The sequence below is a fragment of the Panthera onca genome, chromosome D1 (genome assembly GCF_046562875.1).
Source record: "Panthera onca isolate mPanOnc1 chromosome D1, mPanOnc1 haplotype 2, whole genome shotgun sequence".
Lineage (NCBI taxonomy): Eukaryota > Metazoa > Chordata > Mammalia > Carnivora > Felidae > Panthera > Panthera onca.
In genome coordinates this window covers 1,819,674-1,833,750 of record NC_138348.1, presented here as the reverse complement: position 1 = coordinate 1,833,750, position 14,077 = coordinate 1,819,674, and the positions used below count along the sequence as shown (strand labels likewise).

General features: G+C 66.8%; 1 protein-coding gene across 6 annotated transcripts in view; it reads right to left on the bottom strand.

Moving 5' to 3' along the window:
• KCNQ1 (potassium voltage-gated channel subfamily Q member 1) overlaps nucleotides 1-14,077 on the bottom strand; it is a 319,343-nt gene that overhangs the window by 235,339 nt on the left and 69,927 nt on the right. For 4 of the 6 annotated variants that reach the window (XR_013550302.2, XM_078433821.2, XM_078433823.2 and 1 more), the window contains exons 3-6: nucleotides 4,544-4,670; nucleotides 4,226-4,304; nucleotides 3,689-3,785; nucleotides 3,070-3,210 (exon numbers count right to left, since the gene is read on the bottom strand). The exons of the other annotated variants lie outside the window; for them this stretch is intronic. Coding sequence is in view for 3 of the 4 variants with exons in the window: in XM_078433821.2 (XP_078289947.1) it covers nucleotides 3,070-3,210; nucleotides 3,689-3,785; nucleotides 4,226-4,304; nucleotides 4,544-4,670 (444 nt within the window). In the remaining variant the exon portion in view is untranslated. The remainder of the gene's footprint in view (nucleotides 1-3,069; nucleotides 3,211-3,688; nucleotides 3,786-4,225; nucleotides 4,305-4,543; nucleotides 4,671-14,077) is intronic. 6 annotated transcript variants of the gene reach the window in all.

Genomic DNA, 14,077 nt, shown 5'->3' with positions numbered 1-14,077 from the left:
GGTGGTCACGTTAAGATCCCGAGCTGAGATCGTCCTGCTTCATTCATCCAGGCAGGTCCCAAGCCAGCGACAAGTGTCCTTACAAGAGGCAGGAGATGCGGCCACCAGCGCGGGGACACCCGAACCCCCCGGAAACTAGCACGGGCAGGAAGGACCCTCCCCGAGAGCCTCCGCGGCGGGCGCAGCCCTGCCCAGGCTTTGATCTCGGACTTCTGGTCTCCAGACTGGGGGAGGACACGTTTCTCACGCTTTGAGCGCCCCGGTCTGCGGGACTTGGTTACAGCCACCCCGGGAGCCTGGTACAGCCACTGTCCTCGGGGCCACGGACGGAACCGCTCCACGGGCCCGTCCGCGCTTCGTTCGTACCACGGACGCCGCTGGACCTCCGTGCTGAGGACACCCGGGGCCGCCCCCGTGGCACCCACAGCCCTTCTCCCACCCACCCGCCGGACTCCCGCGGCCCAGACGCCCCCTCACGGGCTCTGGCCCGCGACACGCTGCGAAGCGGGTCTGGCTTCTGGCCAGCCCCCGGCCCGGCCGTGAGGAGTGAGGTGGACCCGGTGTGGGGACCGGAACCCCCCCCCCCCCCGCCCCAGCACGGCCAGCAGCCTTCGCCCTCCCCCCTCCGCCCCCCCGGGGTGGCCCCTGGTGGCACCCCCTCCTCTGCCCGTCCCGGACGGGGCGCCTCGGGGCCGGGCCGGCGCCCCCCACCCCACCGGAGACGCGAGCGGGGCCGGGCCTCGGGAGCGGGTCGGGAGCGACTGCCGGGCGCAGTCACAGGCCGCCACACTGGCTTCAAAGCCCCAGTCGGGGCCGGCCCCGTCTCGCTTTCCTTGAGCTCTGTTTGTCCGCGACGCGCCAGGAACACAGCCCATAACTCAAGGCTCGGGGGCCGCTCCCGCCCGGACAGCTGCAGGGGCAGCCGCGGCGATGAATGGGAGCCGTTTGCCCCGGAGCCCCGGGGGGCGGGGGGCCCGGGGCGGCCCAGAGGCGCAGGGCCCGGCGGGAACAATGGCCGGGCCAGGGCCCGCGGTGGCCGAGGCTGGGGCTGCAGCTGACGGCGAGGGCTGGGGCACCGGTGCCAAGCTGGGCACAAAGGGGCCGTTTTCCCGGCCGGCGGGCGGATGTTTGCACAGGTGTGGGAGTGGGGGCGCTGCTCCGCCGAGGGCGGGGGGCAGGGGAGCAGCCTCGGCGGCCCCGGGAAGGCGGGGAGGCCGGTGCCAAGGCTGGGCACCGCTTATCAGCCGGGCCCCGGGCGCTCACCCACACACCTCCTCCTGGCTCCGGACAGCCTGTGCCCGCACGGGCCCGGCACCGGGACCCACCGGGACCCGCCCCTCCCCGCCCCTCCCCGCCCCCAGACCTGCCGGGCCCCGCCTCGCCTGGGCCTACGGGGGCACGGGCGCACGGGCAGACGGAGGCCTGAACCCGGGCTTTCCTCAGCCCCGAGTCGGGTCCCTCGAGCGGCCTGGCACGCTGGAAGCTTCCAGAAAACACACAGACTCGCCCACATCGGGAGCCCCCTCTGTGTGCTCGGCCTCACGGGCGTGGAACACGGACACGGCAGGGGCATGTGTCCGCCCGGGGGGGGGGGGGGGCCGCCGGGTGGCTTCCTGCCGCACCTGGACGGACTGGGATGGGCCTCCTTTCTGGAGGACGGCGGGGAGTCCCAGGGGAGAGCAAGGCCCGCTTTTTCCGGAAGGAAGAGGCTGGGGACAGACACGGCCAGGGCCGGGGACGGCCTGGCCCCGAGGCGTCACCACACCCCGTGAAGGCCAGGACCCTCTCCTCAGCCCCTCCCCAATCAGCCCGGACATCGGCCGCCCCACCCCCAGCTCCAAGGGGCTCCCCTCCCCACGCAGCCGCACTCAGCCTGAAGCAGGGGCCGGTATCCACTGTGGTCTCCCTGACCCCCTGCTCCTGGCCCCGTGGGAGGCCCTCCCGGGGCACTGGCTGCTCACACCCCAGAGTACTTTGAAGGAGGGAGCACCGTACCCCACGGAAAGCTGGGGAGTGTGGGGGCCCGGCCCGTGGCCCACGCCCCTGTCTCTCCCCACAGCACGTGTCCGCCCCGGGCCGCCTCGGGGCCTTGTGCGTGCTGATCCCGGGCCCGGGTCCACCTGCAGTCAAGTGCCTGGAACCCCCCTCCCCTCGAAGCCAGGCTGTGGGTGGAGGGTGTGGTCAGGGGCGCCCTTCATGCCCTGAACAGTCTCTCCATGGCCCACACGGCGAGGACGCGGCCAGGACTCAGGGCGCACGTGGCTGGCTGAGGCCTCACCTGGCTGTCCACAGCAATGACTGGTCCTCAGCAAGGCTGACCCGCCAGGCCTCCTGCCTGCCCCCTGCAAGGCTGGCCCACCAGGGCCCTGGCCCCCTGCAAGGCTGACCCGTCAGGACCCCTGCCCGCACCCCGCCGCGTGGGGCCCTCTCCCTTATGACTGCCTCTCCTGCAGCCCAGGGAGCCGAGAGCTGCCCAGCCCAGCAGGGCCACTTATAGGTGGAACTGGGGCACCGGGCCCTGCACTCAGTGCACCCAAGGAGCCCATCTCCACAGCCAGGAGAGCCTGGGGGCCCTGTGGGGAGGGAACCGGCACCTCTCCGGGCCGGGCCCAGCTACGGCACCCGCAGGCAGGCCTGGTGCCCGGGCAGAACAGGGGACCACTTCTTTCTCGGGAGGTCCCCCCGCCCTCGTGTCACGGTGCTTGTTTGCCGTTTAACGTGGCGCTCCTTGGTGCAGGGATAGTCCTGGGGCCAGCGCAAACCCTCCCAGACGGCAGGGCACACGCCTGACCCCGCCCTCCCCCCCCACCAGGGTGAAGGGCAGCAGAGGGCCCGGCCTGGCTGGGGGCAGCGGCTCCCAGCCCCGGCACGTGCCCGGAGACGAAGGGTCGGCTGTGGGTCCCCCCCTCGGAGCGAGGGCCCCCGCGCTGCCGGCTCCCGGCGCAAACCTTCCCGCGGGCACCCTTCCCCACGTTCGCGTGAGGAGCCCGTGGCCCGAGCCCGCAGTGCCCTCGGCCCCCGTGGTGGCTTCCCGCCCCTCCGCTGCCCGGGACGCCTGTCTCTACTTACCACCCCCCACCACAGGGCATCCGCGTAGCTGCCAAACTCCACTTGACCCGACTCGTTCACGGCGTCCTTCTCGGCCAGGTACACGAAGTACGAGGAGAAGATGAGACCCAGGAAGCCGATGTACAAGGTGGTGATGAGCTCCTGGGGGCAGTGCGGGCACAGGGGTGCGGGTCAGCGGAGCACTCACGGCCGCCCAGGCCTCTGTGACCTTCCCGGCAGGCGGCACAGGCCGGGGGCCTGCCCGGTGCGAGCTCGGCCTGTCCCAGACGGTCCCACGTGGGTCCCGCGTGGTCCACATGCCCACGCGGGGCCCATCTCCACCCGTCTCCCCACTGGCCAGGGTCGGGCCCCGGCCGCCGCCTGGACAGACGGGCCGGCTTACACAGGCTCGCCGGCCGCCCGGCTCTGCCCCGAGACCCGTGGTGACGCGCCCGTCTTCGGTCGGGGGACTGTTCCCGCCTGCCGCTTTCAGATTCTCTCTCCACCCTGCACGTCTGCCCCTAGCTCTGCCCCCAGCCTCTTGTCCCCAGCTGGAAGGAACGCGGGCACATCGTCCGCCCGGCCGGCCAGGATGCGGGCACCACAGCCGGGACCCCAGCGCCCCAGCCAGACCACCCACCTGGCGATGGATGAAGACCACAGAACCCAGCAGCCTCCAGGTGCCTCCCTGGCGATCAACGTGCAGCATCCTCAGGATCTGGAGGAAGCGGATGCCCCTGCGGGGGAGACACCTCTGTGCCCCTGCCCCCGACTCACCGGCCCAGGTGCCTCGCAACAGCCCCGGGCCCCCGCTCGGCCCCTCAGAGCCTGGCTCTGGGTCTGCCCGCTCACCGCCGTGCCAGCCTCCCCGCCCCCCCCCCCCAAGCACAGGGTCAGGGCTGGGTCGGGGGGGCCCCAGCTGGACCTGTCCACCTCCAAATCCCTTTGGTCCCCAGACCACCTTCTGGGCACGGCCCTGGGATCACCCCGGTTTACAGATGGGCAAACTGAGGCCCCCAGATGGGGGAGGTCACAGCCCCAGGCCCAGAGGTGCTCTCGCTGGCTCTCAAACCCGGGCGGCCGACCTCGCTGTGGTGCCTGAGCGCGTGCCCCCACCCAGCACGCTGCCCCGCGGCCCTCGCACCCCCAGCCGGGAGAGCTTGTGGCCCAGGTGTACCTGATGGCCGAGGTGGCGAACACCTGCCCTTTGGAGCCCACGCAGAGGACGACCATGGAGGCCAGGACCACGATGAGGTCTGGGGGGGGGAAGGGCAGCGTGTCAACAGCCAGACCGCTGGCTCGGGGGAAGGGGCCTGGCGGTCAGGAGGACAGGGCCACTCGGACGGGAGAGCGGCCCTCTGTCTCAGGCACACGGGCCCACCCGGCCCACCTCCCAGCCCCGCTCCCAGGCTGCCGGGTCCCCCTTTCTGGGGAGGGTGCCAGCCCGTGCCCCGAAACCTCACGCGAAGCTCCCCTGGGTGCAGGCACAACTCACCGATGATGGAGATGGGCTTCCGGGCAAAGCGCAGCCGCCCCCAGACGCCCACGTACTTGCTGCGGCAGCCTGCCGACCAGAGGCGGACCACGTACTCCGTCCCAAAGAACACCACCAGCACAATCTCCTGCGGGGCAGAGGGGCGTGAGCCGGGGCCTCCGCCCAGAGACCCCCAAGAGCGGCCGGCCTGGGGTCCTGGCCTGGGTCTGGGCAGGGGGGGGGGGCGGGAAGCACGCAGCCCACCGGGACGGGCCAGTGGCCCAAGGCTGGACCCACCCCCCCAGCAGACACCTGCTGCTCTTCAGACCGGGGCCCAGCCAGGCCACATCCACACCCGGGCTCAGCAACGGCTCAGGTCTCGCGTCCTCGCCTGGCCCTGAGGCACGTGACGACCTGGGCTCGCGTCCTCCAGCCGCACTCGTTTAAGCCACCGAGCCCCCAGAGCTCAGGCCGTGCATCCTGATTTGTGCGTCAGAGAGCATCCATCCTCGTGAGATGGTCCCTCGTTCACCTCACAGCCACCACGCCACCAAGGACACAGCATCCGGGGACACTTGTCAGCTCTGCCGGGGCCCGGGGGCCGGAGCGCCCCAGGGTAGGGGAGGGAGGTGGGTGGCAGGAGGAGGAGGAGGAGGAGGAGGAGGAGGAGGAGGGCAGAGGCCTCGAGGACACCTCTGGCGGAGCCGCTCCACGGCCAGGGCTCAGTCTGCAGTCAGCGTACCTCGAGGAGGGGACGCCAGGACCCCGAGGGCTAACACCCAGGCTACCGAGGACGGGTGATGGGCGGGTGGCTAGGCGGACAAGCGAAGAGAGACGGTATGAAAACCAAGTTCAAAGGGAAACAAACGACAATGTGGTGAAACGGACAGATGGATGAGGAGGGGCGGGAAATCCTGACGGATCCACAACTAGCGAGCAGACCGAACCGGTGAGCACAAGTCTCCCAATGAAGACAAGCCGTGGACCCGACGGCTTCGCTGGTGAAACCTACCAAACATCTGGAGAAGAAGTAACCCCGACCGTTCCCAAGTTTTTCCAAAACACCGAAGAGGGGAACACTTCCTGACTTGTCCTGCGAGGCCAGAATGAAGCCAGACAAAGACGCTACACGTGAGGCAAGAGGAGCCCAGATCGGCCTCCGTTGTGAGCAGCGGTGCAGAAACGCCCGAGAAAATACAAGCAGCCGGCTCAGTAGCCTGTCGGAAAGATCACACGCTGTGACCGAATGGAACTGACGTCGGAAGGGGGGCCCGGCGTACGGAGACCGATCAGTTACAACCCGTCACGTCAACAGAACGGGGTAAAAACGCACGACCTGAGTCGCTGCGAGAAAAGCATGTGACAGAATTGCCCACCTTTTCCTGTTAAAACCAGTGAAATCAGGAACGCAGGGATAGTGCCTGCACGTAACAAAAGCCACACCTGCAAACCCCACAGCACGCACTATCGACGGGAGCTTTTCCTTCGCCGCATTCGACGCTGTGCTAAACGACGCAGCCAGAGCGGCTGGGCGCGGAAGAGAGACAAAAGCCATCGCAATCGGAAAAGACAAGCAAAACCATCTCTGCTCGCAGGGGATGTGAGCTGACGCGTGGAAAACTGCAAAGATCCCACACGCACACACAGCACGCCGGGTAGATCGCTGCAGAACTCAGCAAGGCGGGCGCGAGTCAAGAAGCGCGAAGCAACGGCCTTTCTGTGTCGCTTGTACCGTTTCCACCAACCGCGAACGATCTTTGAAAGAAACGGCGAAAACAATTCCGTTTACGGGCGCATCAGAAGGAATCTGGTAGTTGTGAGTTAACAAAGGAGGCAAAAGCCGGGTGCGGCGAAACCTGAAAACATCATGCCAAGAAACGAAAGGAGGGAGGCACAGCCCCCGTCCCGGACCGCAGAGAAGCTGCCGGCACCAGAGTGACGTAGAGATTCAGCGCTGTCCCCCCAAGCCCTGATGGGGGCCATCTGTACGAGGGAATATCACTCAGCCTTATAGAGGAAGGAGGTTCCGACGCCTGCCCCAGCAGGGATGGGCCCTGGGGTGGCCCAAAACCCTGCCCCGTGGAGCCCACGCGGAGGACGACCGTGGAGGCCAGGACCACGACGGGGCCTGGGGGGAGGGCGTGGCGTGTCCGCGGCCAGACCGCGGGCTCAGGGGAAGGAGCCGGACGAAGACGGCAATGCTGATCCTCCTGCCCCTGGAGTCCGGCCCTGGCAGGGGGCCTCACGGGGTGACAGGGCAGGTCCTAGTCCGTAGCGCGCCCCTGCCCTCCCCGCCACGAGGGGGTGGTTGGACACCGCCCCCAGTGTTGCAGACAAGCTCAGTGGATATGGGGGAAGCCTAGGAGAGTTTACGTCTTTCCTGTTGCAAAAAAGTTGTGTTCGTTACACTGAATCCTTCGGGGGGGGGGGGGGTCGTGTGTGCCCTGGAGGGGGCAGGGGGCGTGTGACCTCACGGGGGCAGTGGCCACGCGCACCGCCCATCCCCCGCTCCGCAGCCCCGCAAACCCAGGGCCTGCCCCGGCCGGCACTCGGTGTGGATCCACCGGGCGGACGAGAGAGCGGGGCCGACAGCCCCCCGCTCGCAAGGCTCCGTCCTGGTCACGTGTCCCCCAAGAACCCGGCCCTGCCGGATCCCGGCAGGCGGGAGGAGCCCGTGATGGGCGAGGTCTGAATGCACCGCGGGCCTCCAGGGTTCGGCCGTCACCTCCGCGTTCCCCAAGTGGAGACACGGGCACTGGCATCTTTGTGGAGAAGGGGTCACCTGGCCACTAGGGGGTCCCCAAAAGAGCCGTCCTCGGGGCCTCCCTCCCCGCTCTGCCTGCACATCCACACACCATCCGGCTTATCAGTCATTCCATAGTTTTCGTTCTTGTTTTCGTGCATTTCTTATCATTTAAATCCCTTCCTCAGCCGTGCCACGCGTAGACTCAAAGCACGAGAAACGTCTTCTGAAAGACCTCAAGATAAGTAACTATCAGGGATTGCTGATTGCTGAGACCCGAATCATCTTCGTCTCACTCGTGGGGAGAACCTGGTCCGGAGCAACCCCCGCTCTCCCAGGGCTGGCTGCCTGAGAACACGCACGCCCCCCTGGAGGGGTGAGGTGTAGGAATAATTTAAAACAATGCTAATCCTCAAATCCTGTTTGAGTTTGGAATGCAGCGCGAGGCCCGGCGGGCCGCATGGGGCGCTCACCGCGTGTAAGCGAGGCCCAGGCCCCGGGCGGGGCTGAGCTCGAGGTGCCATGCTGCCTGCACGCTGGGAGGGGATGGGGACGGGGCATGAGGCGGTGGGACGGATGTTTGCCTGGAGTGCTGGGTGGGGTGGCACTCAGGGTCAAGGCCACAGCCAGGCCCTCAGAGCTGGGTGCTGCGTGCTGGGGCTGCGGGGGGCTCGCCGTGGCTCAAGCACCCCACGGGCAGGCTTGCCGGCCAGCCCGGCCCACTGCTCTCTCTTGAAGCCACCTGTCCACTGACCTGGGCTCCGGCGGGGGCTGTGGACCAGCAGGGGCCTTGGAATGTTTTCACAGGAGGGCTGGAGGCTGCGACTGGCCTTGACCGTCCACTTGCAGAGACCGGTGGCGGGGAGACTGCAGGAGGACTGACCTCTGTCATCCCGTGGTGTCACCCCTGATTCAGGTACGACGTCCCCCCGGACCACAGCAGGCTCATTAGTTCCGGACTAAGGGAGGTCAGCTTCCAGCCCCAGTGGCCCAGACCCGGGAAGGGTGATCCCCCCACCCTGGCCACCCTCTGTGCCCTGAGTTTTCTCCACCCTGGCAGGAGCAGGCCCCCAGACTCTTCTGTCTTTGTTTTCCAGGCCCTAAGCAAGCCCCAAAGGTGAACTAAAGGGCGCCCAGAGCCTGCCAACAGCTGTCACCTGCCCCCAGGCTCACTGCTCAAGCCTCTGCTGTCGCTCCCCACTTTCCATACCAGAGGGTCGGGGTCTGTGGCCCCCTTCCCAGGGCCCCACCCCCCTACCCTATCCTGAGAGCCTCCCATTGGCCCGCGGCAGGCCCACACCCCGGGTGCTCCCCTCCCCCCAGCTCCCCACTCTGGGTCCTTACCCTTCCTCGGTCCGGCTCAATACCCCCCACCTCCTGGGAGCCACACCCACCACCCCTGTGGAAGCCACGTGGCTCCCCCACCGATAGCACAGCCAGCCCAGGGGCCCTCTCGGCCAGCTCCACGTGGTGCCTGTGTGACCCCAGGTGTGCAGCAGGTCAAGGATGCAGGCCGGGAGGCCGGGACGCTGAGGGAGTGCGGCCCTGAGCTCTGCCCTGCAGATACAAGGACAGAGGCTGTCCTCCGAGAGGAGCTCTCGGAGACCACAGTCAAACCAGAGGGACGGGGGGACCCCCCCCCCCACCCCGGCCGGTGTCAGCTTCATGGCCGAGGGGCCGGTGGGCCAGGGCGGGTGCTGAGACCAGAGGACAGACCCAAGCATTTGCCACCTGCCAAAAGCTGAGACACGGACCTCACGGGTCCAAGCGTCCAACTAGCCCCCCACCCTGACCCGCGTCATTCCGCGAGTTTCGGGCCGGAGTTGGGCCCTTCCTGTGGGTCTCCCCGGTGCTGGGTGTTAGGGGTGGCTCTCAGCGGTGTTACTGGTGTGATCCAGCATCATCCTACAAACAAGTCCTAACAAAGAACCCAGTTGGAAAATAGGTGAGGAATTTGAGCAAACATTTCTCTAGAGAAGACGTGACGGCCAACAGACACCCAGAAGGGTGCTCGCCATCAGGGCGACGCGGATCGGAACCGCGGTGAGATAGCGCCGCGCGCCTGTCACGAAGGCTCGAGTAAAAAAAGATAAGAAACCACAAGTGTTGGCGAGGACGTGGAGAAAGGGAGCCCTCGCGCGCCGCTGGAGGGAACGCAACCTGGTGTGGCCCCCACGGACGGAGCCCAGGTGGAGGTGCCTCGCAAAGTGAAAGTTCCCGTAAGACCCAGGAACTCCACTCCTGGGGATTTATCCAGGGAAAATGAAGACGCTAATTCAAAGAGATACCTGCACCCCCACGTTCACCGCAGCGTTACTGACGACAGCCAAGGCAGGGCGGCGGCCGGAGGCTGCCCATGGAAGAAGGAAACCCTGCCGTCCACAGCGACAGCTGGATCTCAAGGGCACCACGGCAAACGGCAAATGCCCTGAGATTTCACTTGTGTGGAAACCGCACATACACGCGAAACCAAGCTTGTGGGTTCGGAGAACAGACTGACGGTCGATGGGGGGTGGGGCGCAGTGAGAAATGAGTGAACTGCTTTGCTGTTTCAAATAAATTGAAATAAAACAAATTTCTTTTAATGTCTATTTGTTTTTGAGGGAGAGAGAGAGAGAGACAGCACGCGAGCAGGGGAGGGACAGAGAGGAAGAGGGAGACACAGAATCCCAAGCAGGGTCCGGGCTCCCAGCTGTCGGCACAGGGCCCGACGCGGGGCTGGAACTCAGGAACCGTGAGATCGTGACCTGAGCCGAAGTCGGACGCTCAACCGACAGAGCCACCCGGGCGCCCCTGGGTTTTTTCTTAAAAAAGAAAGTGGCACGGGGGGCGCCGGGGCTGGGGGTCTGTGCTTCATGGGGATGGAGTTTCTATTTGGGAAGACGGAAAGTTCTGGAGACGGAGGGTGGGGACGGCTGCCTAACAGCATGAACGTGCTCAGCGCCCAGAGCTCTGCGTGCACCTCGACACAGATACGATAAAGTGCATGGCACGCGTATTTCACCACGATTTTATGAAAAGAAAGATGAGTGGACGCCAGGGGCCGGAGGAGGGAGGAGTGGGGAGCGGCTGCCCCCGGTGAGGGGCTTTCCTCCGGGGGGACGGGAGAGTTCTGGAACTACACGGGCGTGGTGGTTGCACAACTCCGTGAATGCACTGAATGCCGCTGACTGCGCCCTTGGAAATGGCGAACGTGGTGCTCTGTGCGCTCGACCACAACAGACACACCACGGGCCCCGCAGCGGGCCTTCAGGGCGGCCCCACAGGGTGGAAAGACGGGCCCCGAACGTCACCCCACTTGGGGCTGGGAGAGTCACCGCGTGGTCGGCCTGGGGCACAAGCTCCCGTCTTCACGGACCCGCTGCTAGCCCGGTGTCAGGGGAACTCACGGAACGATGCCAGGCACCCCGCCGGGTCCCCTTCTGCGGGGACAGCAGAGGAGGCAGCGTGCAAAGGGTCCACCTGGGGAGGGGGGGTGGCAGTGAGGGCGGGGTCTCTGAACGCTCCCTCGCCCCGTTTCATCGCGGTGTTGACAGGGGACGTGGGGCCCTGCACAAGCTCGGGGTCCCTCCCCGGGAGGCTCTGGGCCCTGCCTTGGACGCCCCACGCACGGCACGGGCTCGCGGCCCCCGGGACCTGGCCGTGAGGTCCTCGCCTGAAATCCTGCCATTTTGCTGACAGACACCCCGGCCCTCCCCTGCCCTCGCTGTTTTGGGGGAACTGTTGTGACAGCAGTTCTGCAAATCCCAAGAGTGGAGATAAAGGTTCAGAAAAGCAGGGGCTTATCTGGTTTCTCCCGCTGCGAGCGCACACGGGGAAAAGGTTGGCGGTTACTCAAGCGTTTCGTAACCGTGTAGAACGACGAGAAGGATGGAGGTCGCTGGGGGCTTATCTGTCGTTCCTTCTTTATCAGCTACTGCATCCTCATCAGCGGGAAGATCGTCTAAGGCCCCGCGTGTTTTGAGGCTCAGTGCTGCTGGCATCGCATGACTTAGGAGCGCTGGGAACGTCCCCGCCACGAACCACTCACATGTGACAGAGAGCAAGACGGCCTGAAGGTTAAACCCGCTTAGATTAGCCGGCCTCACATCCCGACTCTTGGGACGGAAAATATTTCTTCTTTTGCTAAACAGAAAGGCGGCCTCCCAGGTCCTTATCCTTGTGATTCCTGCGGTCTCTGATGTGACTGTTCCATTATCTCGATGATGAAAAATTTCGGAGAGAGATAGAGACGGAACCACAAAGGATTAAGCACCGGGGACCGTGGGGTGCAGGGGCCCGCGGGTTGTCAGGTGAGAAATGACAAAGAGCAGGAATTAGGGTCAAGGACGAATAGCACAGCTGCCTCCCCGGTGGCCCTGTGGGTGCTGGATGTGGCCCACTGGGGATACAGCCCCGGGGTGGGGGTGGGGGCCGCTCTGCAGGAGCTCCTGCCCCCCCCGCCCCCCGCCCCGCACCGAGGGCCGCCACAGGGGGCAGGATGCCTGTGCTTCCCGGGGTCAACGGGATTTCGCCGGCGGAGAAGGGGTCCCGGAGACCTGGAACGGGGTGGGGGGGGGGGGGGGGGACACGGGGACCCGACCAGGCCACCCATCAGGGCGGGGCCGTGGGCAACCAGCGTCAGGGTCTTCCTCTCCTCCCACGAGCCGGGAGGCGTCCCCACGGCGGGGGGGGGGGGGGGGGGGCTGTGGTCCCTACAGCACAGGGGCCAGCCCAGCTGTTCTGACTCCAAGCGGGACCCCACGAGCCGCAGGGGGAGCTGGCCTGCGCATTCCCGGGACAGTCAGCTGGCTGCAGAGTACAGAGCAGGCGTGCAGGCCGCTCAAAGCACCCTTTGTTCAGGAGCTGCCCGTGGCCAGCTGCTCCCAGCCGCGCGCCCGCGGTGAGGGCTCTGGGGCCTCCCGGTGACATGTGCTGGGCACAGCTGGGGCCCTCGGCACACACTTGCGCCCACCAGCCCCACCCGCGCCCGCCAGCGCTGCCCCACCTCGGCCCGTGCTGGGGCGGGGGCCCGTGTGCCTGGACCCCTTTGCTCCCCGGTCCACACAGCCTGTGGGCCAGGCCCCGGGTCAGCCACTGGGGGTACAGGGAAGGGGCCCTGCTGCCCGAGGGGAGCCCTGCGCCGGGACAGAGGCCACTGAGGGCCCTTCTCCCCCACAGGACGGCAGGATACGGCATCCCCAACACGCAGGCGGTGACCCCGGTGGGCCCCACAACCGTGCCAACGTCCGAGCGTCCTCGTCTGTAAAGTGGGGGTCCTCGTCTGTAAAGTGGGGGTCCTGGGGTGCCTACTTCCCAGGGCTGTGGGGAGGGCTGACGTTAGACAGGCCGCTTGGGCCTGTGGAGATGCCATGGAAAGACCCAGAAGACAGGGTGGCACTGAAGGGCCTCAAGACAGAAGTGACCTCCCAGGGGCAGCCAAGCAGGTGGGAGGGGGGCTCGGCACAGAGGCGTGCAGAACCCTGACCCGGTCTGGGGCTCGCACGCTGCCCCTGGAGGCCCGAGTCCACCCCGGACCCGTGTCGGAACCCCCACTCTGCCCGCAGCACAGAGGGCCCCTCCTGATCTGACCCCTGACCCTGTGTGATGCACCCCAAGCCTTTGACGCCTCCACCTGGACCTCACCTGTGTCTCCCTGGCCCGACCTCCCTCCTGCCGAGGCAGTGGGACTCATCCCAGCCCAGGGGACCCCTCCCCACCTCCTCAGCTGTCTCCCGAGCTGGGGGTCTGTCTTCACATTGGGAGCACGGTCCACACCGAGCCCCAGCAGGGCACCCACCTGGTGCTCTAAGGGCCACACAGGAAACTCTAGGTGAGGGACATGCCTGCTTCTTCCCCCACGCCCCGTCACCCGGGGTGGGTGCTGCATTCCGGGGGGGCTGGGGGACCCAGGAAGACCCAGTGTCCCCAGGCCAGACAATACTTCCCTGTTGTTGGGACATGGACCCCCACCTCCCCCCCAACATGGGTCTGGGACCCACCTGCCTGAAGTCACCGGTGGTTTGGGGCCCCACAGCCTCTCCCCAATAGGCTAGCCACCCTGAATTCCCAGGAGGGCCCCGCGAGCCATCTGACAGCAGCCCCCCGCCTGGAGGCCGACGGCCTGGATGGGCCTTGGGTGCTGCCCCACCCCTTAAACACAGTCACGGGTTTGGGGCGACTCAGGAGGCACCGGTCCGCGTTCTCCCGAGAGGCAGCCCTACCTGCCAGCTGTCTGGGGTGGCCATTTTGCAGGCCAAGCAGGCCAGGCCATGAGCCTCGATCCATCACCATGGGGACGGATATTCCCATCTACCCAGCAGCCGGGCCCTGCAAGTGGGCAACAGCTGCCGTCCGGTCCCCTGGCCTGGTGAGGGGCCGCGGTCGCTGCCCGAGCAGGCCGCTCGAGGGAGGCCCGCCGTCCAGGCTGCTGGGGGGCTGGCTGCCTCCCTCACCCCTGTCCCACACCCCAGCAGGCGCCTGGGGGTACGGCGAGGCTCCAGGGCTCCCCCCCACTCCTGACGCCCTGGCTGGGGTCAGTCCCCGGGGCTCACCTTGTGCCACCCCCCACCCCCACCCCGGCCTCACGGGAGCCGCGATCAGACCTGCCAGTACAGCTTTGCAGGCTCAGTGGCCAATGGGGCGAGGCACAGATGTCCCGACTCTCCACGCGTGGGCTTCCCGGGAAACCCCTCTGCGGGGCCAGACGGGCTTTTAGGGAGCAAGGAAAGCGGAGGACAGCTTTTGAGCAATCGTCCCTGCGGCCAACAGCTCACTGCCCACCCGGAGGAGCCTCAGTGGCTCCAGTCAGGCGTCCAGCCCGGCCCCCTCCT